The following is a 27,534-nucleotide window of genomic DNA, read 5'->3' on the forward strand; positions in this document are numbered from 1 at the left end:
TAAGAGAATGCCCGGAAATTTCTATGGAGTGACACTGTGATCAATTAATGAAGTTAATGTCTCAGTAGACAATCCGGTACCTTTAAAAAATCATGCAAGTAAAGGATTTTTCTCTTTCATTCATATTTAACATGCAAGCTAGATATCCACAACTTCGTTCCCGAAAGAGTAAAAACAATAAAAGTTTCATGATTCAGCAGACTTTAAATCATTTAAGACACTATAATAAGTTATTGAAGAAAGAAGTTTAGAAACTGACAGGACCTCCTTAATAGCAAAGAAAATGTTAGTACTTTGCAGAGAGAAGGAAACTCTTCCCTAATTTCCTATTCAACTGTCATAAAGGAAATCACTCCCCCAAATTCAATTATTCTATTTTTTAGAAGACAAAAGTCATGCACAGAAACGCGAGGCTAGGTTTCACGGTTAGACTCACAGTGACTCGTGCTCTTTATCCTTATAGAACGGAACTTGAAGCAGAGCAGTTTACCCTCTTGCTCTCCGTAACACCGCAGGTCTCCAGCCTTTCCTCAGTAATGGGATAGAACATTCCTTGAATCTGAATCACCAGGAACCTAAGTGAAGAGAGGGTGGAGCTGAGAATCCTACATCCCTTCCCACTGTCTAAGACCACTTAGAGAGAGAAAGGGAATTAGCCAGGAAATCCAAGTGCTTCTTCTCCATCGTCCGAGGTGCTTTTACTTCCCTTGCGTGTGATGCGCCTCAGTACCACCAACTTCCTTCCTCATTGTCCCAGTCCTCTATCATTCCGGCTCCCTCCGCCACTTATCTTCACTGTTTGGAAACATCGGTTTGACAGAAGGAGCCATGAGAGGCACAAGTGATTTTGACATTCATTCACCCAACACTTGTAGATGTCTGAAGGCGGGAACAACCCACTTCAGAGCCTGGGCTGCTGCTGTGCACTCAAAGATTCCACTCACTCATCTCTTAAGTCTGCAAGTGTGAAAGTACCTTGTGGTGGATTAAGTAGCACACGAGTGTTATAAAGATGGTCCAGGGTTCAGGGAGATGGGAGAGAGGTTATATACGCTGGGGAAACTGGGGGAGGCCTTAAAATAAATAAACATTTACTCACCACCCACCATGCGCCACATATAATTCTGTGAGGCAAGTATTATTGTTCCCATTTTGAAGATTAGAAAACAGAGTCACCAAGAAGACAAGAAGCCTTCCTTAAATAGTTAGGTAACCAAGCCTAGAGGTAAATCTAGGCCATCGATTCTAGCGCTCTTTCCATCATACTAGTCCAGTTCTCAGTCGTGGCAAGGTGCTAATCAGGTCTTGAAGTGTAGGTAAGCGGAAGACATTGGAGACAGAAGCACTGAGGAGGGAGAAGCGTGTCTCGGGCCTTTCTGACCCATGGGGGCATTGGTAGGACACATAGCCACCATTGTTTTTCTTTCCCATTTTCCTCTGTAGTAAGACATTGGAGATGACTGGGAAAGAAAACACTTCACCTGGTAACTCTTTTCGGAAGGGCACCAATCTTGGAGAAGTGTGGCTGGGACGGCTTATTCTCGGGGGTGGGAACTCGTTGACAACAGCTTTGTGACTTTGTGTATTCTGGCCTTTGGAGAGCTCAGGTTACTAGAGCCTTATAAAATTTCATCACGTCCTCATCGTACCTCACTCTCATTTCCCCCAGACAGTGGGAAGGGCTATAGAAGAAGGCAGAACTGACGTGACAGCCCCACTGCTCAGTCCTTTCTGGTTCTCGTCTGAAGTAGTCTCTGGACTCCGTGTGATAAGTGATCACTTTACACTAGCAACAGTTGGCTGGCTAGTCCAAGGCAACTACATTGTGGGACTTTCATCCGTCGGATATTAAGTTTTGGATATCACACACCACAAAAGTTCTCTTTCCGGAATAAACTGTATACACTGTGCTATATGTTACCATACATTCTTTTACACATTGGCTTTCAATGTTTACATCGAAAACTCAGCTTACTATAGAGTCTGCTTATTCCATGCCTTGTTACTCTCACCAATCAAGTTGATGTTCTTTAGGATCATTTTTTAAAATATATTTTATTGATTATGCTATTACAAATGTCCCATTTTTTTTCTCCCCTTTATTTCCCTCCCCCCTGTACCCACCCTCCCACCATCATTCCCCCACCTTAGTTCATGTCCATGGGACATATATATAAGTTCTTTGGCTTCTCCATTCCCCATACTATCCTTAACCTCCCCCTATTTTGTACCTACCATTTATGCTGCTTATTCCCTGTACCTTTTTCCCCCTCTCTCCTCCCTTCTCCTCCCCACTGATCACATCCACGTGATTTCTATTTCTGTGAATCTGTTCCTGCTCTGGTTGTTTGCTTAGTTTGTTTTTTTTTTTTTAGGTTCAGTTGTTGATAGTTGTGAGTTTATTGTCATTTTACTGTTCATATTTTTGATTATCTTCTTTTGCTTGGATAAGTCCCTTTAACATTTCATATAATAAGGGCTTGGTGGTGATGAACTCCTTTAACTTGACCTTATCTGGAAAGTACTTTATCTACCCTTCCATTCTAAATGATAGCTTTGCTGGGTAGAATAACCTCGGATGTAGGTCCTTGCCTTTCATGACTGTGAATACTTCTTTCCAGCCCCTTCTTGCCTACAAGGTTTCTTATGGGAACTCCTTTGTAGGTAACTGTCTACTTTTCTCTTGCTGCTTTTAAGATTCTCTCCTTATCTTTAATCTTGAGTACTATAATTATGAGGTGCCTTGGTGTGTGCTTCATGGGTCCAACTTCCTTGAGACTCTCTGAGCTTCCTGGACTTCCTGGAAGTTTATTTCTTTTGCCAGATTAGGGAAATTCTCCTTCATTATGTTTTCAAATAACTTTTCAATTTCTTGCTCTTCCTCTTCTCCTTCTGGCACCCCTATGATTCAGATGTTAGAATGTTTAAAGTTGTCTTGGAGGTTCCTAAGCCTCTCCTCATTTTTTTTTGAATTCTTGTTTCTTCATTTTGTTCTGGTTGAATGTTTATTTCTTCCTTCTGGTCCAAACCGTTGATTTGAGTCCCAGTTTCCTTCTCATCACTGTTGGTTCCCTGTGTATTTTTCTTTATTTCACTTTGCTATGGCCTTCAATTTTCCTCTATTTTGTGACCATACTCAACCTATTCTGCGAGCATCCTGATTACCAGTGTTTTGAACTTTGCATCTGATAGGTTGGCTGTCTCTTCATTGCTTAGTTGTATTTTTTCTGGAGCTTTGATCTGTTCTTTCATTTGGGCCATATTTTTTTGTCTTGGTGTGCCTGTTACGTGGTAAGGGGCAAAGCCTTAGGTATTTGCCAGGACAGGGGAACCCACGTGGCTGCCTAGTGGCACTGTATGTGGAGGAGGGATCTGAGAGAGGGAAAAATGCCACTTGCACAGCTCTCAGCTGGCTTTCAGTTGCTCCCTCTACTACCTACAAGCAAATTGGGCCTTTCTTATGCTGATTCCCAGGTAGGTGGGTTTGTGTACGTTCTAGGACCCTGTGGATCTCTCCAACGAACTCTCCTGTGAGGCTGGGAGTTTCTCCTGCCACTTCAACCCCCACAGGTTTTTTTCAATCAGAGGTTTTGAGGCTTTATTTGAGGCTGGAACCCTTGGGTTATGATCTGTCTTGCTCCCTAGTTGTTCCTCCCACTTTATCCACATGCAATGTGGGACTGCCTGGTCTGCCAGCTGCCACCTCACCCACCCTGGTCCTCCAGCCCCCACCTTGCCGTGAGTCCTCTCTGCCCAGCTGCCTGTCTCTGCCCCTCCTAATGGTCTGGATGAATGTTTCTTTAACTCATTGCTTGTCGGACTTACATACAGTTTGATTTTCTGGTAATTTTTGTTTTTAAATTTGTTGTTGTCCTTCTTTTGGTTGTGCAAGGAGGCAAAGTGTATCTATCTACACCTCCATCTTGGCCTGAAGTTCCTAACTTGATTTTTTTTAAGGGTTTTTTGTTGTTGTTTTTTTTTTTTTTTTGATGAAGTCTTTTGGAAAGCTTAGGTTGCTCATTAGAATTCAAGAGCTGACTATACAGTTAGCTGTTGGCCACAGAATCCAAAGAAGTAGCAAGCTTGAAGGTCGTATAATGTCACAGGAAGAACGTCGGAATGACATGAGAAGCTTTAATTCCTAAGAAATTTTTGAAAGAGAAAGAGACTATTAAGGGATTTGGGTTGCTGAAAGAGAGTTGTTCTCAAAAATTTTAGCAGGGATGACTTTAGAAAACAAGCAAAAGGTCACTAGTAAAGCAGTCAGCTTGGCTAATGTACAAGCCAGTGAGAATAATGCAGGATAAAAAGTATTCTGATTTTATAATCTCTGGATTAAAACAAAGTAACATCTGGACAGTTTTCCCACTCTGGTGCAAGGTCTATATTGAAGTCTTACCAGGAAAATGCAAGATTCTCTCTACAGAGGAAAACAGATTTTTAGAGAGGCAATCAAGTTATGCTTCGCAATACCTAATGACTTCCAATGATCTATTTTAATGAAGTTTTGAGATTTCCCCCTGGGTTCTTGTGCTTTTTCTGATGCTACCATCTTCTTGTTTCTGCTCTTAAGACAACACGAATGTAGCCTAAACATATGTTCAAATGCCAAAAGAAAAGAGGAGAAAGAACTGGAGAGAACAGGAGCATTGACTACAAGGGATGAACGCAATATATGAAGTAGACAAGCCAGTCACTCAGAAACAAGGGGGACCGGTGGACTGGAGGAGGCAAAGCATTGCTTTCTCAAGCCACAGGAAGGCTCGGTGTTCATTAGGCAAACGACATCCAGAAAATATAGACGCCTGATCAAACATAATGTAATGTGGCAAAGAAGTTTTAAAATGTAAAGAAGGTTCCAACTTAATATTAATGTTAAAGGCTTATAATAGAGCAAGAATTGTAAATTGGGTAAATTGCTAAGCAGCAATATTCAAGCAGATTCACTCATCATAATTAGAATGGTTAATAAATGAGAGGGGACTAAAATGTGGAATGAAATGGAGCATGTTCCTATGCTTAGAAAAGGCTTTTAAAATTAAAAAAAAATTCAGTTACAGTTGGCATTCAATATTATATTAGTTTCAGGTGAAGAGCATACTAGTTAGACATGTATAGAACTTACAAAGTGATCCCCCGCATAACTCCAGTACCCACCTGGTACCATACGTACTACATTTTACATCCCTGTGACTATTTTGTAACTCCTAATTTCTCCTTATTCACCCATTCCTATTTTTCACCTGCCTCCCCCCACCCCACCCACAATCCAGCAACCATCAGTTTGTTCTCTGTGAGTCTGTTTCTGTTTTGATTGCCCTCTTTTTGTTTGTTTTTTAGATTCCATGTATACATGAAATCATATGGTATTTGTTTTTCACTGTCTGATTTACTTAGCACAATACCCTTTAGGTCATTAAGATTTCATTCTTTATGGCAAGTAATACTTATATATCACATACATATCACATCTCCTTTATCCAAGCATCTGTTGATGGACACTTAGGTTGCTTCCATATCTTGGCTATTGTATATGAAATGTCCTTCTTTGTCTCTTGTCCGTTGCTTAAACTCTATTTTGTCTGATGTAATTATTGCTACCTCCACTTTTTTTTCATTTCCATTTGTATGATATACCTTTTTCTATCCCTTCACTTTCAATGTGTGTGTGTCGTTCCATCTGAAGTGGGCCTCTGGTAGACAGCATGTGTATGAGTCTCATTTTCTTCTCCATTCAGCCACCCCCCATTTTTTTTATTGGAACATTTAATCCATTTACATCTAAAGTAATTCTTGATAGGTAGTTACTGCCATTTTATTATTCATATGTTTCATCTTTTCTTCTTCTTCTTCTTAAAGAAGCCCCTTTAACATTTGGTGGTGGTGAATGCTTTAGCTTTTTCTTGTCTGGGAATTAAGTACTTTCCAAACTTTAGTGTGGGTACAAGATATCGGGATGCTTGGCAAATTGTAGATTCCAGAACTCTTTCTTAGAGATTCTGATTTCGCAGTTTCAGAGCAGGGTTTCTCAGTCTTGATACTATTGCCACTTTAGGCGGAATCATTTTTTGTCGGAGCAGACAGTCCTGTGCGTTGTAGGACGTTTAGCAGCATTACATGTCTGCTAGACACCAGTACCACCTTTGCCCCAAAGATTGCTTCCAAAGATGGTGAAACGTCCCCCGGGGGCAAAAAGCACTCCCCTCCTTGGAAAATCACTTGTCTAGGGAGAAGCTTCATTTCTACAAAGAACATCAGGGTGATTTTGATGAATGTGGTCAGTGGTCCAACTTGCAAAATATCGAACTAAAGTGTTATGAGTTGAATGTCCCCTCCAAAATTCATAGGAAGTCCTGATCCTTAATACCTCAAAATGTGACCTTATTTGGAAATTTAGAAGATGAGGTCATACTAAGTGAGGATGGGCCACTAATCAATTATGATTGATTGGTGTCCTTATAAAAAGGGAACATTTGGACAAAGGCACACAGGGAAAATCCATGCAAAGTTTAGGGCTAAGTGAAAAACTACCAGAAGCATGGAGAAAGGTCTGGAGCAGAAACTTCCCTGGTGTCTACAGGGGCAGCACAGCCTTGCAGGCATCTTGACCTCATACTTCTAGCCTCCAGATCTGTGAGACAATAAATCTCTATTGTTTAAAACACCCAGTTTTGGGTACTTTGTTACAATAGCCCCAGCAAATTAATACATAAAGAATAAAATACAAGTCAGAGTTTAAGACTGAGACAACATTTGAAGCAGTATCAGAGGTGAAAATGGAAAGATTGCAAAAAATTTTTAAATTGGCACCAATTCTTTATCTTTCTTAGTGCCTTTTTATTTTTATTAAGCACTCTCCAAATATACTTTATCTAATTTAAATATTAAGAGCAAAATATCTTAAAATAATTTGTTACTTTATAAGGTTGAAATTACCTACCACATTCCATTTTCAAGTTTGCATTTGGATTATACAATCATTGGATAGGTAGGTTTAACTATCTGGAAGTTGCCTGGAAGACAAATGGAAAGCGTACATTAGGTCAGTATTAATAGAGAATGCAGTATGTGATATTCTGTATTAGGTAAAGATGCATTAGCTGACCACACTGTAGCTTTAAGAAAAGTGCTGGCTGTTTCAGGTCAGAAAGGCACTAGTTAGAGGACAGCAAGTGGGCCCCTGTGTGCAGCAGGCCGCACAGTCACATGCTCACCCAAAGTGGGCAACGCATACTTTCTCACCGGAAGCACAAAGCTCATAGTACTAAAAGAACCTAAAAGGTATTATGTGTGTACTCCAGCAGTTTCATTTGCAATGCCAGTGAGTGCTGCTGTCGATTATTAAAAAACAAGAGTCCAGTGGCAAATGCCAGTCTTTTCTCCTTAGGAAATAATAAGAATCGTTCTAATAGACATTTTAGTTTCCTTCCCCACCTGAATTGAAAAAACAAACAAGGAAACAAGTCTCCTTGCCTCAAGATTTTAGAATAAAACATTGTAAAGCTTCTGGTGCAGATGAAGGGCCCCCAATTTGTTTGCCCTGCTCCTCTGGGCATAAACTAAAAAGTTAAGGATAGAGAATGGTAGGAAGCATTGACAAAGCATTCCTAGAAATGTCTACAAATTAAGTTGAGTAATCAAATACCAACAAGGATGGGCCCCTTGAGCGCTCTCAGGAAACCAGGATAAGCTAAACAAAACATTATTAACCTGGAGGCCTTTGCCAAACTCTAAACAAGTTTACCTCACTAAATCCCCTCACTTTCAAGCCAGGACACTTTCCAGCTTGCCCTTCAGAGCCCAGTATAAATCACGCTTCGCTGAACAGGTTTGCCTCCAGGGCCAAGGTGGTGGGGTGGACTGTTCGGTCTGGCACCTGGCTTAGAAGGCCCTAGAAGGTTCACATAGGGACTACCGATTCTGAAGACTACCTTCTATCTCCAAAAGAGGGGAAGCCCAGCGAAGAACGGACCCTGCGTCTCCCAGAGGAGAGCTGCACTCAGACAAAATAGAAACCCGGGCGGACGAAAGGTAGAAGTAAACAGGTTTTTAATAGCAACACATATTTATTATGCCTTCTCAGACCTTTCCAATAGTTTTTTTTTTTTTTCCCCAAGTCACTGCATTTTCATACCCCTTCTCTCAACCTGCTTCTCTCCTTCCTCACAGTCTCCACGCCTCCTGCCTGCACACCACCACCCGCCAACGAAGGTAAGGGCCAAGGGCAACTACACACAGACTCATGTGCTCGGCGGCCAGCTCCAGTCAAGGGCAGTTGTCTAGAGGTAATTTTGACGTGGAGAAATCTAATCTCCCCCCTGTGATCCCTCTGGCTGCTGTGCCTCTCGGGGGAGGCAGAACAGGTGAGGGCGGCTGGAGGAAACTAGTTCCCGGACGGTCTGAAAGGGCGACGAGAGGGTGTGGGAAGTAAAAGGAGGCGCACCCAGAGCACGGTCTCTCTCCCGAGGATCACCTTGCGTTGACCTACTTGAGTGGTGCTAGAAGGAACCAGAGAGAGCGAGGGAGAAAGGCGGGGCGGGGCAGGGCGGGGCAGGGGTGGGCGGGGCCACCGGCTGCATCCTTTCTGGTGCTCGCCTGTGATTCGCTGACTGATTCGTGCCGGAAGCGCCTGCGAAGGGTTGGCGGAGGCGCACGTGGTGACGTGCGAGGGGGTAAGGCGCGAGCTGGCTGCGGTTGCGGCAGTGTCTCCGGGACGCGCGTGGAGGTCGGTTGCTGGGTACTGCTGGGCACAGTTTCTCCGCCTGCTGCTTCAGCGCGGCAGTGCCGGCGAGCGAGCGAGCGAGCGAGTCCCCGCGAACACTCGGTGGCGCTCCCCTCTCCCCGCAACCTCCGTGGACTGACCGCGTGTCCTCCCGCTCGATCGCTTCCCCCCTCCGCGGCCTCGAGACGCTTTCCGTTGGGCCTGGTCCCGCCCGCTTCCTGCTGCTCCCCTTCGAAGCTCCAGAGATGAGTTTTTCCGTCTCTTCAGAGATGAACCAGGTAATAATCGCTGTTCCCATCAAAGAGGGAGGAGAATGAGGGAGTGGCCGGAATCCCAGTGGAGAGATGGAGTGGTGTCCCGATCCTGGGGGTGAGAAACCCTCGAGCCTCCGCCACACTCTGTGGGCGAGAGGCTGGCGCCTGGAGAGCCCTTTGCTTCGGGTGCTGCCATGGTTGCTGAGTCGCGTTGGCGGCCTCAGGCGGGTGCCAGCAGCCTCTGAGAAAGCTGGAGCAGAGGGAGCAGGGAGGGAGGAATGAGACGTTCCTGTTCGGGGCCTGTGTCAGGGGGCCGTGGGGCAGGGATGACCTGCCGGAAGGAGGGCGCGGGAATCTCCATTCCCGCTGTCAGAACCGATGCCTAGTGTGTGGGTCTGCCCAGGTCTAGACTCTCCAACGTGAGACCTCCCAAGACTAGCGCGTGTGGGCCGAGAGCTGCATTGGTGTCCCCGGCCTGGAGTGAGGTGGCACCCCCGTGGGCCACGGGGTCCTTTGTTCCCGCTCCACGTTGCCCGCTTTTCTTGCCAAGCGCGGGGAGAGGGGGGCGGGAGGAGGGAGGGAGCTGCTGCCCTGACGTGTCGGCTCTGAATGACTGCGGGGCCGGCCAATCCCGGGCGGGGGTGTGCAGACGCTGGGCATTGCCTCCCAGCCTGCTGAGTGGGCGCCGGCGGTGCTGCGCGCGCGGAGGAAAGCCTGGGACTGCCGGGCTTACCACTCTGGGGCGCTCGCCATTGTCTGTCTGTGGTTTTTTTGTTTTTTTGGGTTTTTTTGCAAAAGAGATTTGCGGTGAGGTGTGCTCTTTTCCGATCTTCTACGCATCTTGCAAAGGGTCTCTGGTTATAAGCTCTTAGGAAGGTATCGGGCAGTATCAGATTGAGAGTTGACCGTAGGGAAACTTGAACCACAAACACTTTAGAAATAGGTTTACTTTCCCCCAGTACTTCGTAGACAGACCTTTGTGTGAGACAGCAGATTTTGAAAACTATAGCAAGTAGAAATCAGACGCCTGAAGGGCGCATTTTTACTTCCTAATGTCAGTTGTTAGTGATGGAGATTAGAACATCCTGGCTTCACTTTATGTGGATCTTCTGTCCGGCAATAAAGAAAAACTTTGGAAGCCTAGTACTGCTTGTAACAGTTGAACACGTACCGTATGACCCAGACTGTATTTTCTTTTAAGAATTCTAGCTCTGGCGGTTGATTTAAGGATAACAAAAATACGAATGAATAGCTTGTAGGCATAATACTGCTGCTGAAGCTTCTGGCTTGAAGACGCTAAGGCGTTGTGTTTGTGTATCTGAAGATGAGGCAAACACTGACTATTCAGAATGCGATTGAGAAGAGTATCAGTTAATGTTGGCTGGCAGGCTACTTATCAAATATCTATAATTTGGTAGCTGGAGTTTTGTAAAACAGACTAGAGTCACTGACCAAAAAGAGATCCGGAATGGTTTCCCTCTGAATTTTCTTAGTAGAGGACATCTCTGATTAATAGACATAAATTTCTTAATTTATTTTAATTTGCAGTTCTACTTTTCTAACTTTTCCCCCTAAAGCAAAGCATTCCAGGTTTTGATTTAGCTTTAAATTAGTGTTTTTTTGGCCTCTTACTTTGGGGTGGGGTTTTGTTTTCTTTGCTTTAAAGATATTTTAATTGACAACTGAGTGTGGTTTTGCAAATAAGGTTTTTGCAATGTAAAAGTTTTCTTGTTAAGCAAATGCTTAATCATTGTTACTAAGATCAATTACTCCTAAAAATCATTCCATGGATCTTTCAACAGTATGATTGTATAGTCAAATCTACTTGAAAGAATTCTTAGAAGTTGGGGATCCTTCCACCCTTTTGTGCTAAAATGTAAATGAATTATGAATATGAGAGTGATTTCTGGGGGGGGGGGTTTGTGTGTGTGTTAGGACCACAGAAAATACATGCTTATCCTTGGTTACCAACTTCACTTACCACCTTGTGGATGATTTCCGAACCTGTATCTAGAATGCCGGACAGGTACCTCAGCATTATAATGTCCCAAAGCAGATTTCCTCAAATTCCTCTCTTCATTCCTAACTTCAGCATGGAGCAAACTAAAATGATTGTTAGGCTTTTTGTAATTCTCATTTGGATGTTGATTCTGATCGTGATGCCTCCTATCTAAGCTAAAATATCCTTACTGCCTGAGGATAAGCATGGGTATATAATATCTGTACTTAATTTTCCTGCTTCCATGTTTTAGCCATTCCTGCAGACCATCCGCACATTTCTGCTAGTGTCCAGTGCTTCTCGTTAAAATCCTTTTCAGCTCTCTAGCATTGTTTAAAGCTAGCATTGATCGCTATTACTTCCTCTCCCACTTTTCTCCGAAGGAACCCTGCAAACTGCAGTCTTTTGAGACGGAAATAGCTGCAGTTTCTAGAATATGTGTGCTCTCATACTTTTTCCTTTTCTTGTTTGACCTATCTTCACTGCTTGGTTTATCTCTGTCTGCGTGGTCTGCACAGTGTTCAAGGCTGGGGAAGGGAGTTAATTCCACTGTGTCAGGAGCATCCTGTTCCAGATTGTGCCTGCCATATGTTTGGGGCTATAAATGTTTGTGGGATAAAACATTTTCAGAACAATGAGGTTAAAAGCACGGGACCAAGTAAGTCTGTCTGGTGGCTTGATAAAACAGATGGTGATAGTAGTTTCAGAGGTGACATTGGGAATCTGGTAACTTCTGGTTTTAAAAAGACTCATTGGTTTACTTTGTATAATTATAAAATCCTTTAACGAATGGAATTGATTGCTATTTTTTGTGAGTTGGCTGCCCTCAAAAGACTGCCTTGAAGCTTATAATGTTTGTAATTTGCCTTGAAGTTTTAAAGATCCTTTGAAAGTTTGATGATAAGGTTTTATCTTGCTCTTTTCTTGGTGAAGGCTCAAGAAAAATTTGGAAGGAGATAATATGGTACCTACCTTTTTTAACTCTTTGATAAGACCTGTTGAATTCTATTTCAGTTAAGCCAATCTTTTGGGGGGCTGTGGTAACATGTGAACTTCTAGATATTACTAAAGAAGTTTAATTACTCATTTATGAATCTTCTGTCTCCCTTTCTTTCACTGAGCATATTAACGCACTGGAGTATATTTACCAGAATATATTGCATTTGACCCCAGTTTTAACTTTAAAAGTGGATTAGTCAAATATGTATTTTAAATATCTACTTTTGGTTTGGCTTTTCAAAGGAAAAAGTTCTCTCTTTACTTTTTTACTCCACCAGTTATTGAGTTTCACAAAACAAAATTAAGATTTTTCTGTGAATTTTTGGAACAGTTTAAAACTTTCAGTTTGCCCAGTCTTGCCTTAGTGAAAGTGAATGTGAATTGTCAAAGACAAGTTTCTCTGGGCAGGAGTTGCTGTGACCCCTGATTTGGTGGTGGGTGAGAGTGGGGACATATATAAGGACAGTCATTGGATAAAGTAAGTTTGCTGCATTAACTTAAATATCCATTGGACTTGCATTAGCTTTTAAAATCAAGTAGGGCTGCACTGATAAGTAGACATTAAAGTGATGAGATTCCTACTTAAATCTTGATGTGCTAGAAAATCATCAAATACCAAATGTAGTAGGACTCACTTTATTTGCAAAACTAATAATACTGTACAAATTTATATAACAAGATTTGTTCCAAAATTCTCCTCATTCTCCCAAAGGACTGAAGTGATTTCAACTGTGTTTTTGCTTTTAAAGATAAACTTAAGGTAGAACTTCCAATTTATCAAATGCATATAGATGCCACTTTTATTTTTAGATAAGACTAGTTTACAAATAGATACTGAATAAAACTGGTCAAAGTTTAAAATGTTTATAAATCTCCATATCATAATGGTTTGGGTTTTTCAAAGGGCACGTTTTAATCATATCAACAAAACTTGCACAGAGGTTCCCCTTCCACCCTTGTTTTAGGAGCAGCTTATGAAATTGAGGTGAGGAGTTAAGCGCCTGTGTGTGTGAATGGCCGCGCCTATGTATACCACATGGACAAAGATTTTCCTAACTTGGGCTGGGTCTTGGCAAAGAATGTTTGAAAGTTTCTTTAGGAAAGTGTGTGTTACTTGGAAAACATTTATTTTGTTAGACCTGATTTCTCAAGAAAAGCTGAGTTAACTAATCTAGAGGAAAGTATAGAGCCACGGAAGTCAGTATTACATAATGGTAATACTACTTGGAATGGTCTGAATCCAATAGTAGAGAATAGAATTAATAACCAGGATTTATACAGGGTCTGGCACAAATAACGCCCCTCTTTTATTATAAAATCTCTTATTACAAAATCAGAAGCATGTAATTCTGTAACATAACAATAGCAGATTCAAGCACACCATGTGACAATTTAGGTGAAATGTTTAAATTAAAACTGTAAATTATCACACCCACATCATTATCCTACCAACCACACTCAAGCAGGCTTTACTTCTGCCAGACCCTGTATTTGTTCCCTAATCTTGTGCTTGTGTATCTCACTTAAATGATAAATATTATTAGCTCCTCCTGCCTTTGGGGAAGGTTTGTTTGTTTGTTTTGATTACCTGAGTAGTGGCAGGTTAAAAAAAATATATACTATATAATCATATCTGTGTTAGTTATTTTCTCTCTTTGTGCCATTTACGTCAAAATCTCTTCAAGATCAAGACTTACGCGCTATGACCTACCTAGATCAATGACAGTCTTTGATCCTTCTGAATATCTAAAATTTTTCATTGTTACAGATTATGATGCATGATTATCACAGAAGAAATTCATGTCTATAGCTTTTAAGGACTTGATTACATCATTTCCAAGCCTGATAGTTTTGGAATCACCACTGGAGCTTAAGACACCTCTGCCTTCACTTCAACCAACTGTCTTCATACCTCAATGAAGTGCTGAGATTTAACACTCCTTTGCTCGGATTATTTTAAGACGCCCCAGAGGTACATTTCTCTCCAGGATAGTAGGTGAGTGCATATTCATTGCCCAGTGCGCCTTCAAGACACCTTGTTTTTCTGAAGACTATACCAAGTACACTAACTGCCTGTCATAATTTTTTAAAAGATGAAATCAGTCATCGTTTGTAGTTTAAAAAAAATTCCTATTTTTTCCCATTTTATTTTGGATTTGGACAAATCAGTAACTTCAGGCTGACTCTCCTATTACTGCTTTAGAATGGTGCATCTTGTGTAGTCTCTGTTAGTCTCTTGGTCACGAGAAAAGGTGGAATGGAAACTTTAGGAGAACATAGGTCTCTGTCATGTATTTTTCGAAGTGATTTAGAATATATGGAACTTGCAAAAGGAACAGAATTGAAGTTCATCTTACGTATCGGTTTTTATCATTTGCGGGTGAAGGAATGACAGCAGCCAAAGGAGCCCTGCACTGGAGGACCAGGCCGCAGCCCTCCAGGCTTTTAGCTGGCTCATAGAGTGGGTGTGGGTGGGGCGGGGCTTCCACTTCTCTCCCTTTGCAATGAATGTTGGCAGACATGGAAACGGCCAGAATTGCAGAGATACACACTGAGATGCTCTGAATCCTTGAAAAGACCACCAAAGCACAGGGGTACAAGGACTTGGACGTTCACTGCCAGTGCTGTTTCAGCAGTGTTTTTGTAAGATAAAATTTTTGTTGTTGATAGGATGGAATTTGAAAATAAAGATACTGTGTTACTTTTTAAAATATGAAAAGCATGATTCACAAGTAAAATAACTCAGCTTCTCTTTGCCCTTCAGCCAAATTTATAAGGAAAAATGATTCCCAATGGATATTTAATGTTTGAAGATGAAAATTTCATTGAGTCCTCCGTTGCCAAATTAAACGCCCTGAGGAAAAGTGGCCAGTTCTGTGATGTTCGACTTCAGGTAGTTAAAACTTAATTGGAAACTTACAGAAGTGGTCTGTTATTACTAAAAGCCGTAGAATCGTGGATTTGCTTATTTTCTTGTTCATAGGAGGCATTTAATGAAATAACTTTTAGAAAAGAATGATTGGCTAGAGAAATGCATAGTCCACAATGTTTCTCACATGAATTCCTCGTCATTTCAGGTGTGTGGCCATGAGATGTTAGCGCACAGAGCAGTCCTGGCTTGCTGCAGCCCCTATTTATTTGAAATCTTTAATAACGATAGTGATCCTCACAGAGTTTCTCACGTCAAATTCGATGATCTCAACCCAGAAGCTGTTGAAGTCTTGTTGAATTATGCCTACACTGCACAGTAAGTTCTTTGAACTAATTCATATAATCAGGGAATCTCATCAGGAAATTCCAAGTTTCTCTATATTAAGAACCTGTTTTAAGACCTTGGTATGTGAAATGATAAAGAACTTTTCTTTTTTAATAGGTTGAAAGCTGATAAGGAATTAGTAAAAGATGTTTATTCTGCAGCCAAAAAGCTGAAGATGGACCGAGTAAAGCAGGTAGGGTACCGGAAGTCACAGACAAGAACTGCTGTTGTCAGGGAGTCTTACTTGGTGATTAAAATGCATGATTTGTCATGCGTTAGTCTTAAGAACTTGACAGTCTCTTTTTTCCCCCCAGAGAACTGAATATGCTGTTTTAACTGTAGCCTGTGGTAATGTAGCAGGTCACACGCCCCCTCAGATACCAGGGGCTAGAATCGTGCTCTTCCAGCAGTCTTCTGGGGCAGGGTGTCTGTCAGTGCTTGGTACCATGAATTTGAATACGTATTTGTTCACCATGTGAGCAGGATGGTGCAGGGCGAGCAACAGAAAATTGGGACAACTGCAATAGAACAATAACTTTTTAAAAACAATGAAAAAAAAGAATCTGTGTGCAGGAGAGAGGAAAGTGCTTGGGTGAACTTTGGGTGGAAAAAACCATGTGGCTCTATGCTTTTGCCATTTGGAGGGACTTTTAGACTTTTCTAGTACTAGTCTAAGTTTCCATTTTGGCACTCTAATTTAAAGAAAACTTCAACTGTACCGTTAAAACCAGGTATCAAATACACATTTGTTTTTCTCAATCACATAACCTCAATTCTTTGTTTTTTTAATTTTTATTTATTGATTTGAGAGAGAGCGAGAAACACCAGTTTGTTATTCCACTTATTTATGCACTCATTGGTTGATTCTTGTGTGTGTCCTGACCAGGGATTGAACCCGTGACCGTGGTATATCAGGACAATGCTTTAACCAGCTGAGCTACCTGGTCAGAGCAAATTCTTTGTTCTCTTACTCTTCTGGGTTCTTTAAAAGTATTCCTTCTAGAATTTAACACCATTGAGAAGTACTTAATAATTCATAGGAAGAAAAGCACTTAATCTTCTAATGTTGGGGTCAGTACACTACAACCCTCCTGCCATAATTATTCTAGTTGAAATTTGTACCTTTACATTTCATGTGCATTATCACAGCATTTCAGTTTATCGAGTGTTTTCTTTAAACAGTTTACACATTGTATGGCATTCTTTGATGCTTATTGTTTGCATGTGTTGTTTCTTCCGACTGTTAAGCTTGTTTTCTCGTGGCACTGAGGTTTTATTCATCTTTGTCTTCACAGAATGCATACACATTGAGTACTAAATGTTTGTTAAATAAGATGTATGTAAATGTCGGCACTCTTATTTGTTTTCCAAGGTTTGTGGCGATTATTTACTGTCTAGAATGGACGTTACCAGCTGCATTTCTTACCGCAACTTTGCAAGTTGTATGGGAGACACACGTTTGTTGAATAAGGTCGATGCTTATATTCAGGAGCATTTGTTAGAAATTTCGGAAGAGGAAGAGTTTCTCAAACTTCCACGGCTAAAGGTAGGAGTAAAATCCACAGATGCATAATGCTTATTTCCAGGCACAGAATCTCCGTCCATGTTTGAGCAAGTAATGGTTGTGATAAAGACGGTACGTTGAAATGATACGGTTATTTGCAGCAGTGTCATGGTTTTCTGCCAACCCGTTTGTTTACTTTCTTTGTTTTGTGGCTACTGGTTCTTAATTCTAGTTCACAAGTTAGAGTAAGTGCAAATGGGGCATCTTTATTTACGGCTTTATTATGAAGTTGAGAATTAAGCTGGAAATTGGAGGGTCAATGCTGATCCATATATCCCTGCTGTTTTCCAACTCTAGCTGGAGGTGATGCTTGAAGACAACGTCTGCTTGCCCAGCAATGGCAAACTGTACACAAAGGTAATCAACTGGGTGCAGCGCAGCATCTGGGAGAATGGAGACACCCTGGAAGAGCTGATGGAAGAGGTTAGTTTTAAAGTAAATGGGATTCAACCGTTCTAAAGAATTATTTTGCTATAACATGAAGGATTCCCTTTCACCTTTATTTTATAACCATGACCCTAAAGAATTTAAATTTTGCTATAGGTACCCCTAAGCTGAGAAACAGGGGGGGTGTCCAGGTGAGCTGAATGAACTGTTCAGTTTGGTCTTCTGCTTCTCTTTTTTAAATTTCTTTGCTTATTATGTGCTATTAACTTTCTTTAAAGTAGCATGTAATTTGCTTTAGAAGTGGGAGGTGGTACACTGAAATTTTCTGTAGATTCTTAATTTTTCTTCACAGGTTTTTGCTTTAAAGTTGACCAGTAGGTAAAAGCTTCTAATGGTTGTTCCTCCCCGTTGATTTATCTCCCCATAGGTTTATTAACAAAACTAGGATACCCAAGACTGAAGAGACCAGAAGAAACCTCGAGTGTATTGACACGTAAAGAAGCAGCAGTCCTGCCCCAGTTCTCCTAAGAAAAGTCTGCTGTGGGCAGAGAACGATGATGATTTAACGGTGTTTACTCCTTTACAGGATTCCTATCTTCAAAGCTTTGTGTTTTTCAATGGTGTTGTTCATACGTATAGTCACTCAACTTGGGCTTTTCAAAAACACACGAGAAAGAAATTAATGGAGAAATAGTGGGAATTAAATAGAGGCGGATGGAGCAGTGGCGTGACCTTGAGTTTGTCCCTGCACTTAAGCCTTTCAGGTCCACTAATGGCTTACCAAGCCTGTTAGGCCTTTAGAAATACTGTTAGCATTGTGTTCTGAAAAGGGTAACAGGCGAGGCGATCTTCAAGTCCTCTGTAGTTTCCACTTGAAAATCAGATGCATTCGCCTTGTATTTGCATCTGTTAAGGGAAGTATCTCTACAGCTTGTTTGAATTTTTGAATTTGTTTTTCATCTGTTTTTCTTATGTAATTTAGACCACTTAATCCTTAGAGGTGTAAACTATATTCAGTATTTTATTGTAAATATGTATATTTTGAAGACCTTATATATTGTACTAGTGCCTTTTTTCTTAATGCTATGTAATGGAAGCTATGAAAAAAATGAAGATTTCTTTCATGCCAATCAAGCCAAAGACTCTTCAGCCGGGCCTAGAAGATTCTGTATTTTATTTTTGTTTTTTAAATTTTTACAACCATGACATGTATTTTCTTTACTCCGGGATCCTGCCAGAGTAAGATGTCAAGAAGCCCAAGCAGCACCCTGGAGGTTACCTCGAGGCGGTTGTGTGATCTGCGTACCAGTGGTGTAGCCATGGAGACAGTAGCCACATGGGTGTTCTGTTGCTGTTTTGCAGGTTCAAACCTTGTACTACTCAGCTGATCACAAGCTGCTTGATGGGAACCTACTAGATGGACAGGCTGAGGTGTTTGGCAGTGAGGATGACCACATTCAGTTTGTGCAGGTACACTTTGCACATCTGAGGTAACCTCAGGTTGGAATTTGAGTAGAGCATCTTACAGTGTACTGAGATTTTCCTCTAATAAAGGAAAGTGGAAGAATTTCATTGGTATGACATTTGGACAGAAACACTTTGGGAGAAAACAAGCATACCTTATTAGAGTTAACTACCACTTTTTGCCACATAAAAAGAAGTTAACAAATTAGGAAGCCCCAATTTAGATTTTTTTTTTTTCTCAATAACATTTACAAATAGTAAGAAAGATTTCAAATAAGATGAAGCAATGTAGAAATTTGTTACTTGGTTTTAAAAAATAGTTGTTGGCAAAGAAATGTCTATTAAGTAGACCCAATTTTTTAAAGTCTCAGATACAAACTTTTTTACTTTGTGGACAAATATCAGAGAAAATTACACAAATTGTAATTGTCACATAGTGAACCCACTAGTTTAAACACTACCCGGGTGGAGAGGAGAAGATTTCTGGGGTTCTGGGGGACTTCCTCTTGCCCCTTCCCAGTCATTGCCCGACTCTACCCCCAAAGGAAACCATTATCCTAACTTCCGAAACAACAGGTTAGTTTTCCTGTGTTTAAAGTTTATCTAAGTGGTCATACAGTTAGACATTTGGTGGGGGGGAGCTTTAGCTCTACATTGTAATTATGAGGGATAAAATACAAAGTAGGTACTGACACAACTTAAGGGATGCTTTCCTTTAATAATTAGAAGACAAATGATAGACTCCCACGTAACCCGTATGGTGACATTCTTAGGTATTCTGTGTTAATAGTGATTGAATATCTTTATTCTCAGAAGAGGTTTTTGAGTCTGAAGTTAACATTTTTCAAAAGTACTCTTTCAACAAGCCAATACTGAATCACTGATACGAGGCAGGCAATGTGTTAGATACGGGGGCACAAAACTGTCTTTAACAGACTGTTTGTATTTGTAGGAGCTTATAGGAGCACATAAAACAGTGCCAACGTAAGAGGTGTCTACTGAAGGTATAAAGGGGAGGGCATAGTGGAGTTAAGAGGTGAGAAACCAGGGAAATTTCACAGAAGAGGCAACATTTGAGCAGTCTTAGGATTAGCAGACTTTGCATAGCAGACAGAAGTGTGTCAGACAGCAAAGAAGGTCTGTGCAAGGATGACGCTCTTGGAATTGCAGGTCCCGTGACTGGGAAAGTAGGGAAATGCCGCCTGACCAGGGCTTACACTTACCCTACAAGTAGTGGGAGCTTTCAAAGAATTTCAGAAAAGGGAACAGATATATTTCACAACAATAGGGAAGTGCGTTAAATTACGGTATTTTTCTGTAGAGCAAGCATCTACGTATTAATCATATTTTAGACAAATGGTTAACTATCAGGTGGCAGCCTCTGGTTCGTGGCATTCCAGCTAGTTTGTGCTGGGGTTTTTTTGTTGTTGTTTTTTTCTTTACAAAATGATTGCATTTAAACCCTTCTATTTTTATAACCAGTTTCAGAAAGTAGATTAGAGCTCCTGAGACCAATTTGTAGACTGTTACAAGCAGTGGTTCAGGTGAAAAAATGAAAAGGGCTTAAAGTGAGGGTATTAAGGAAAAGGGTGGACTCTAGACATTCATAGTTACAAGGACTGAGTCAGTAGTTTGTTTTCTTTAAGATTACATTTATTTACTCGTAGAGGGAAGGGAAGGTAGTGAGAGAGGGAGAAAAACATTTGGAACGTGAGAGAAACATCGGTCCGTTGCTGCTGGCACGCCCCCAGCCAGGGACCTGGCCCACAACCCTGGCACATGCCCTGACTGGAAATTGAACTGGTGACCTTCTGGTTCTCCAACACAAATGACTATTAAGCAGACCCAATTTTTTAAAGTCTCAGATAGAAACTTTTTTACTTTGTGGACAAATATCAGAGAAAATTATACAAATTGTAAGTGTCACATAATGAACCCACTAGTTTAAACACTACCCGGGTGGAGAAGAGAAGATTTCTGGGGTTCTGGGAGACTTCCTCTTGCCCCTTCCCAGTCATTGCCCGACTCTACCCCCAAAGGAAACCACTATCCTAACTTCTGAAACAACAGGTTAGTTTTCCTGTGTTTAAAGTTTATATAAATGGTCATATAGTAGACATTGGGGGGGGGCTTTAGCTCAACATTGTATTTATCAGGAATAAAATACAAAGTAGGTCCCAGCAACCCACTGAGCCACACCAGCCAGCCCTGAGTCAGCAGTTCTTCATCATTGTTTAGATTAGGAAAACAAAGGAAAAGGAAGACTGAGAGGGAGCGGGATTCTGAGGTGTGACTCCTTAGGAGGAGGTAGTGCCATGAATAGGGGTCACAAAGTGAAAAGTATGAGGGGACACACTAAGCCTCAGGGATAGGAACCGAAGTTGAGAAGGAAAGCTAGGAGGACAATGAGAAACAAATTGCTTTGTAAAAGCTGGTTAAAGGAGGAAGGGGGAAGGAGGACTAAATTGTCAACTGTGTCATATCATTCTCTGGGAAGTCACGTAAAAGGTTAGGGACATGACTCCTACATTGGTCTCAGGAAACGACTTAGTAGGAACCTCCAGTGGATATAATTTCCATGAGTATTAAGGCAAAGCTGAAAAAGCAACAGCCACTAGAGACTACCTCCTGGGGAGACGGAGGGAAAGAGAGCACGGGCTGATGAGTACGCTGGGGGGTGCGAGTCAGTGTGGGCAAGTGTGAAGGGAAGGAGGAGTAAAGGATTATGTTTGAAAATGTTCCGGAAGGAACATAAAGGTGTTCGCCAGCATTTCTACATCGGGCCTGTCGGTTATGTAACACTGGCAGTCTTCGTTGTCAGTGTGCTTTTCTCTTTCACATTGATTTTCTCTCCATACATTAGGCCAGTTTTCGTATTGTGATAAAAACTCTTATGTAAGCATTATCAATTAGTGATGCTTTGGGTCCCTCTTCCCACAGATCGGGGTAGGGTTTTGTGTACCCTGTAATTCCAGTAGCAGAGGACACAGTCTGTCGTTGTATAGAGTGGCTTTATACGCAGAATGCCTAATCTTTATTTTAGTGGTTATTGCCTTGGGCAGCATGTATTTTCTCTGAGTTTCCGTATGTGTATCTGTGAAATGGGTAGGTGGCATTGCCCTCACTGGGTTGAGAGATGATGTGAAAAAGTGGCCAATGATACCTAGGCACATAATAAATGTCTCAGTGGAGTGTAATGACCACTAACATGGTACATTCTCTGCCTTTTCTCGGAATAGCCTACGTGTGCTACAACCACACGTGCTGGGTGGCCAACACCAAACTTTTAAATAGTTTTTTCAAAGCTTCAAGTAGCTACCCAAATCGTTGTTCTCCACTGTTACGTGGATTATTGCTTCTACTAGAAATACAGATTTCCATTACAAATTTTACCTGCCCACGTGGCTCTGGCCCTGTGGACCAGAGTAGGTGGATAGGCAGACTTGGCCAGGGACTGAGGGTGGAGGGTGATGGTACCTGTTCGTTAGGTAGCTCCTCTCGGGGCAAGTAGTGCTGGCTCTTCCAGTGCCCTATGATCACATCTTTTAGAAGTGGCGTGGGCTAAAATCCTTGGAAGAAAATCATCAAAGAGAACTTACGCATGAGAACACATTGTAAATCTCTGAAAGTCATTTAAAATTTGCAGCGTTGTCCCTTTCTCCCTCTTTTAGTGTTCCTGGGTATTCTACTTTTGTGAACGGTTGGCTCTTTTAGTATTATTGTTTCATTTCTAATTACTGTTTCTTTTTTGTTTCTGTGATTTAATGTAGTTTTGTTTGGAAAACCACTCTATATACCTGTAAGGTAGTCTTAAAGAAATAGACTGTAAAGGGTTTTTTGTAATTATGCTTTTTTCCTGTAAAGAACTTTCAGAGGGACTGGCTGGGTGTTACTCACACCTGCTCCCTTTTGGTTGGCATCATGTGAAGGGCTCTGGTACATAGCGACATCCGACTTCTTTAGGTTTGACAGTGTCATGGAGACAGTGGGTTAAATGCAGTCTCCGTTAATTCATGGCATTTTAAATTTATAACATCTTTTAAAATATTCTTAATATACTTAATATATTAAGTACACTTAATATACTTAATATAAATGTGAGCATATGTGGACTATGGAGTGGAGGATTCCCTTTTTTCCCTCCATTAAGGAATTGATACTTGCCCTACAATATGTATTTTTAGTTGTGTAAATTGAGCTTTTCCTGGCCAGGCAGGTTTTGTAAGCGGAGCTGTTACGAAGTGGAGATAGAAGTGACTTGTGTGCGTTGGAAGTGTTGGTTTGTGTTGAATTTAGGTGTGCTATGTCATGCATAGGTGCAGGGTACTAGGAGTTTTTTTCAGTGTTGTGGAATAGCTCGGGAACAACGGTACACCTGGTACGGTCTTTGGCTAGGTGTCTGTAGCTGCCTTTTGATCTTGCAGAAAAAGCCACCACGTGAGAATGGCCATAAGCCGATAAGTAGCAGTTCCACTGGATGTGTCTCTTCTCCAAGTGCCACGGTACAAAGCCCTAAGCATGAGTGGAAAATCATTGCTTCAGAAAAGACTTCAAGTAAGTGCATTTCACTTGTCAGACTGTCTAAAATTTATTGATTTTTTAAGGAGTATTAGTGGAGCTCTTTTTTAATACTTTCAAATTGACCACTTGAGGAAAAAAGTCAGATGCAACTAATTGGAGTACAATAGCAAACTGTTCCTGTCTGGAATCGGGAGTCCAATTCAGGACTGCGTAGCAACCAAAAGGAGTTAGTGATTGCATCTTACAGCACTGTTGTGCTTTTACAGATAACACCTACTTGTGCCTGGCTGTGCTGGATGGTACATTCTGTGTCATCTTCCTTCACGGGCGAAACAGCCCCCAGAGCTCACCAACAAGTACTCCCAAACTAACGAAAAGTTTAAGCTTTGAGATGCAGCCAGATGAACTGGTGGAAAAGCCCATGTCACCTATGCATTATGCACGGTCTGGTCTGGGGACAGCAGAGCTGAACGGCAAACTCATAGCTGCAGGTAAGAACAAGGGCGAGTGATTTCTAATTGGAAGCCTTCTAGCAGCCAAGCCTCCGGGTGGACATAGTACACTTGCTTGTGACAGGCCAGCTTTGGAAGAGAGGGTTTAATACACCTTCTTTCTTGGCATTCCACTTTACCGCACTGTCAGACAGTAGGGAAATAACAGCTGTTAAACAACAGAATACTGTTGTTTGCCTAACCTTTGATGCAGTATATGTTTCTAATTCTTAAGCTAATTTAGTCATACTGATAATGTTACGGTTTGGCTATTTGTAAGCTCTTAAGAGACATGAACTACTGGGGCCTTACAAGTTTGTGGGTGCTTCAGCCATTCTGGACCAGAAACCCTTGTCCAGTTTAATGTCTTAAACATAAATTGTTGTGGTTCCTTCACCAGGTGGCTATAACAGAGAGGAATGCCTTCGGACAGTTGAGTGCTATGACCCATGTACAGATCACTGGTCCTTCCTCGCTCCCATGAGAACACCGAGAGCCCGATTTCAGATGGCTGTACTGATGGTGAGTGCATTAGGTTTCAGGGAGACGCAGCCCACACTTAGCTCTTTCCAATAACTGGAGGATGGCAGAAATGCTCATCTCTTACTCCTGGTACAGGGCCAACTCTACGTGGTTGGTGGGTCGAATGGCCACTCAGACGACCTGAGCTGTGGAGAGATGTACGATCCATACGTAGACGACTGGATTCCTGTTCCAGAGTTGAGAACCAACCGTTGTAATGCTGGTAATGATGCTCTCCGCCTGAGGTAATCCGTATTTAAACACGGTTCAGTTCTCAGTGTATGACCTTATTTCCTACTCACGTAGGGGTGTGCGCTCTGAATGGCAAACTATACATCCTCGGTGGCTCTGATCCATACGGTCAGAAAGGGCTGAAAAACTGTGATGTTTTTGATCCTGTAACAAAGTCATGGACAAGCTGTGCTCCTCTGAACATTCGTGAGTTGATTTTTTTTTCCTTCTCCTCCCCCTCTTCCCCCCCAAAAAAAGACCTCCAAATCAACAGTATGTGTAGTACACACTTACAGTTTGGGGAGCTAGAGCGATGATTTTGGTTTGACTTGATTTTACAGGTAGACACCAGTCTGCAGTCTGCGAGCTTGGTGGTTATTTGTACATAATCGGAGGTGCGGAGTCTTGGAATTGCCTGAGCTCCGTAGAACGTTACTGTCCTGTAAATAACACCTGGACTTTAATCGCACCCATGAATGTGGCCAGGAGAGGGGCTGGAGTGGCTGTTCTGGATGGTGAGTACTGGGATTAGAAGAGGTGAGGAGTAGGGGGTGGCAGCAGTTTGTTCTAAGATCCCAAGAGAATGTCAGTGATAACTATAAGGCTTATTTACATAATTAAGAATTTGGAAGCAGCCATCTTTTGTGTTGCAGTGGGGGTTGGTGTATCTTTTAGAAATGTCTTTCTTAATCAGAAACTCAGTACTTAATATAAATATATTAATTCATTAATCTTTTGATGAGTTCACTGAATTAAGTTTGAAGTCATTTTCTTCCACAAATGATGCTCTTAATGCATCATTTTGGAGCTTGAATTTATTTCCTTAGAGCAAGAATTTTAAAGTATTTGATTTGCCAAACAAAATAAGTGCAAATCATCTAGATCTGGTTGTTATTCTAATTGCTCTCTACCTGATTGGAGGTAAAACTTTGACTACTTTCCAAGGCATTAAACTTAGTTTTATAGAGACACACCTTTCTTTTCACGTTCAGTTTATTGGTTTACATACAACTGCTATAGTGAATTTAGCTAGCACTGTTTTGGGAACAAAAGCTGAGTCTTAGGAAGCTTGTGGCTCAGCTGGGGAAGCATGGGTATGCACACACCAGCAAGCAGTCTGCTGGCCTGCAGCCTCCAGCCCGCTGTGAGCCTGGGCAGTCCTTGTCCTTGATTGACGTTTCTTTATAATGTCCATGAGATGCTCTCGGAACTCAACTCTTGTTCATGTCCATTAGAGCCTATGATAAAACTGGTTTTGTCACATGTTGTTCCACTTAAAAGTCATAGAACCTATCAACAACATTGAAGTGAGGACTTAATAAGTAACATAGTAGTATTTAACATTAAAATTTTATGTTTGAAAATCATTAACTGTTCTGTATGTATATTTAAAAACAGTCATAACGTTCAACTTTGTTTCCAAGAAGAAATTTCTTTACCAAAATCATTTTATATAGTTGGAAAGCTTTAGAAAACATTCAGTTAATCTGAAATCTTCCTTTGAATCATAGTTACTACACACTAGACTAATACAAAATTTCCAATGCACAAAACTATTGTGGTTTGCCACTCACTGTGTCCTTTGGCAAGTTGTCTAACATCTTTGCGCCTTGTTTCAGCTGTGAAATGCCATAATAGCAACCACCACATAGAACTGTTGTGAGAATTGCACTTTGGTTAGGTGGTGCCAACCCACGGCCCCGAGTTCCATGTGCAAGTGGGTTTTTACTGGTTTTATTCCGTATTTATCCCCAGCCTCTAGAGTGTGCTTGCACACTAGTAGGCATTTCATAAATACTTCTGACAGAATGAAGAGGCATTTCTAAGAACCACTGGTTTTAGCAAAAGACAGATTTAGGGGGTTTGTTTTTTTCCTTTATCTAGATTTATTTGTCTCATTTCTCTTTTAGGAAAACTATTTGTGGGTGGCGGCTTTGATGGTTCGCACGCCATCAGCTGTGTGGAGATGTATGATCCAACTAGGAATGAATGGAAGATGATGGGAAACATGACTTCACCAAGGAGCAACGCCGGGATTGCAGCTGTAGGGAACACCATTTATGCAGTGGGAGGGTTTGATGGCAATGAATTTCTGAATACCGTAGAAGTTTATAACCTGGAGTCAAATGAGTGGAGCCCCTATACAAAGATCTTCCAGTTTTAACAAATTTAAGATTTTTTCAAACTAACAGGCTTAGTGATGTAATTGTGTTAAGTAGAGGTACATTTGTGAATAAGGAGGGTGGGTGGGCATAGAGGTTGCTAACGGCAACACAAGGCTTTGCATATTGCATACTATTAAACATGCTGTACATACTTTGTGTTATTGGGAAAGGAATGCAAAGATGAAGATCTGTTTTGTGTATTTTTAGGGCTACTTTGGTTATTTTACTTTTTGGGAGTTGATATTGTAAAAGAATAAACCGAGAATTGACTGGGCACACCATTTCAAGAAGTCCCCTCTCCTCCACCTTTGTTTTGGCAATTTGCACATTAAATGACTCTTTCCTCAACTGTGTATTAGGCGAGAGGGGGAAGGGTATTGAGATACAGGTTGTTGGGTTTTTTAAGAACCCTTTTTCAATAACTGGAAACCCTCTATAACAAGAGACTTATTTAACTAGATAACATTGACTATTTTTGTTTTTATTAAAAGAAAGCGGACCTGCCTACCAAGATTTAATCTTTTATGATTGTCTTTTATAACTTTTTATATCCTTAGCAGAGCGCTTTACCTGATGAAGATGTGGTGGATTCATATTACAGAAGCAGAGGGGCAGTCTTAACGGATGCAGAGTGAGGTGTTCTTTTATGTACCTAGAATGCAAATGTCTAAGCATTTGCCTCAGCTACTTTTTTTTTTTTTTTTTTTTTTGAGAATGAAGTACCAATGTTTATTTGAATGAAACTGCTGAACAGTAACATAGCTTTAAGTTTTATTTGAAACACCGATTTTCAATATTACGACTTTTTGAGGGTATGTTATATGTAGAAGATAGTTAATATTCAATAGTTAAAGAACAGTGAAGTATTTTCTCTTATAAATAATTCCTGTTTTTAATCAACAAAACAACCCCAAATGGCAGCCCTTGATTGTGAAAACAATTAAACTATATTGAATTTA

At 41.2% G+C, this 27,534-nt stretch overlaps 1 protein-coding gene and 1 long non-coding RNA gene across 3 annotated transcripts; one reads left to right on the top strand and one right to left on the bottom strand.

Annotated features, from left to right (window-relative positions):
• Positions 1–445: 445 nt before the first annotated feature.
• Positions 446–8,546, bottom strand: LOC139440392 (uncharacterized). Its single transcript, XR_011650615.1, has 3 exons — positions 8,444–8,546; positions 6,941–7,013; positions 446–575 (listed from the first exon to the last, which is right to left on the bottom strand). It is a non-coding gene; the product is annotated as an uncharacterized lncRNA (long non-coding RNA).
• IVNS1ABP (influenza virus NS1A binding protein) lies at positions 7,839–27,534 on the top strand. Of its 2 annotated transcripts, XM_024552574.4 has the most exons (16): positions 7,839–8,031; positions 8,170–8,211; positions 13,743–13,970; positions 14,739–14,867; positions 15,052–15,221; positions 15,348–15,423; positions 16,603–16,776; positions 17,092–17,217; positions 18,544–18,651; positions 23,070–23,199; positions 23,433–23,657; positions 24,058–24,179; positions 24,276–24,402; positions 24,486–24,617; positions 24,752–24,925; positions 26,321–27,534. In XM_024552574.4, exons 4-16 carry the CDS (start codon positions 14,757–14,759, stop codon positions 26,572–26,574), a joined length of 1,929 nt encoding a protein of 642 aa, XP_024408342.1. In that variant the 5' UTR covers positions 7,839–8,031; positions 8,170–8,211; positions 13,743–13,970; positions 14,739–14,756; the 3' UTR covers positions 26,575–27,534. The 2 variants fall into 2 exon arrangements, with proteins under 2 accessions (XP_024408342.1, XP_024408352.1); XM_024552584.4 differs by lacking the exons at positions 7,839–8,031; positions 8,170–8,211 and adding an exon at positions 8,621–9,000.

This window comes from Desmodus rotundus, chromosome 12 (genome assembly GCF_022682495.2).
Source record: "Desmodus rotundus isolate HL8 chromosome 12, HLdesRot8A.1, whole genome shotgun sequence".
In the NCBI taxonomy this organism is placed as follows: domain Eukaryota; kingdom Metazoa; phylum Chordata; class Mammalia; order Chiroptera; family Phyllostomidae; genus Desmodus; species Desmodus rotundus.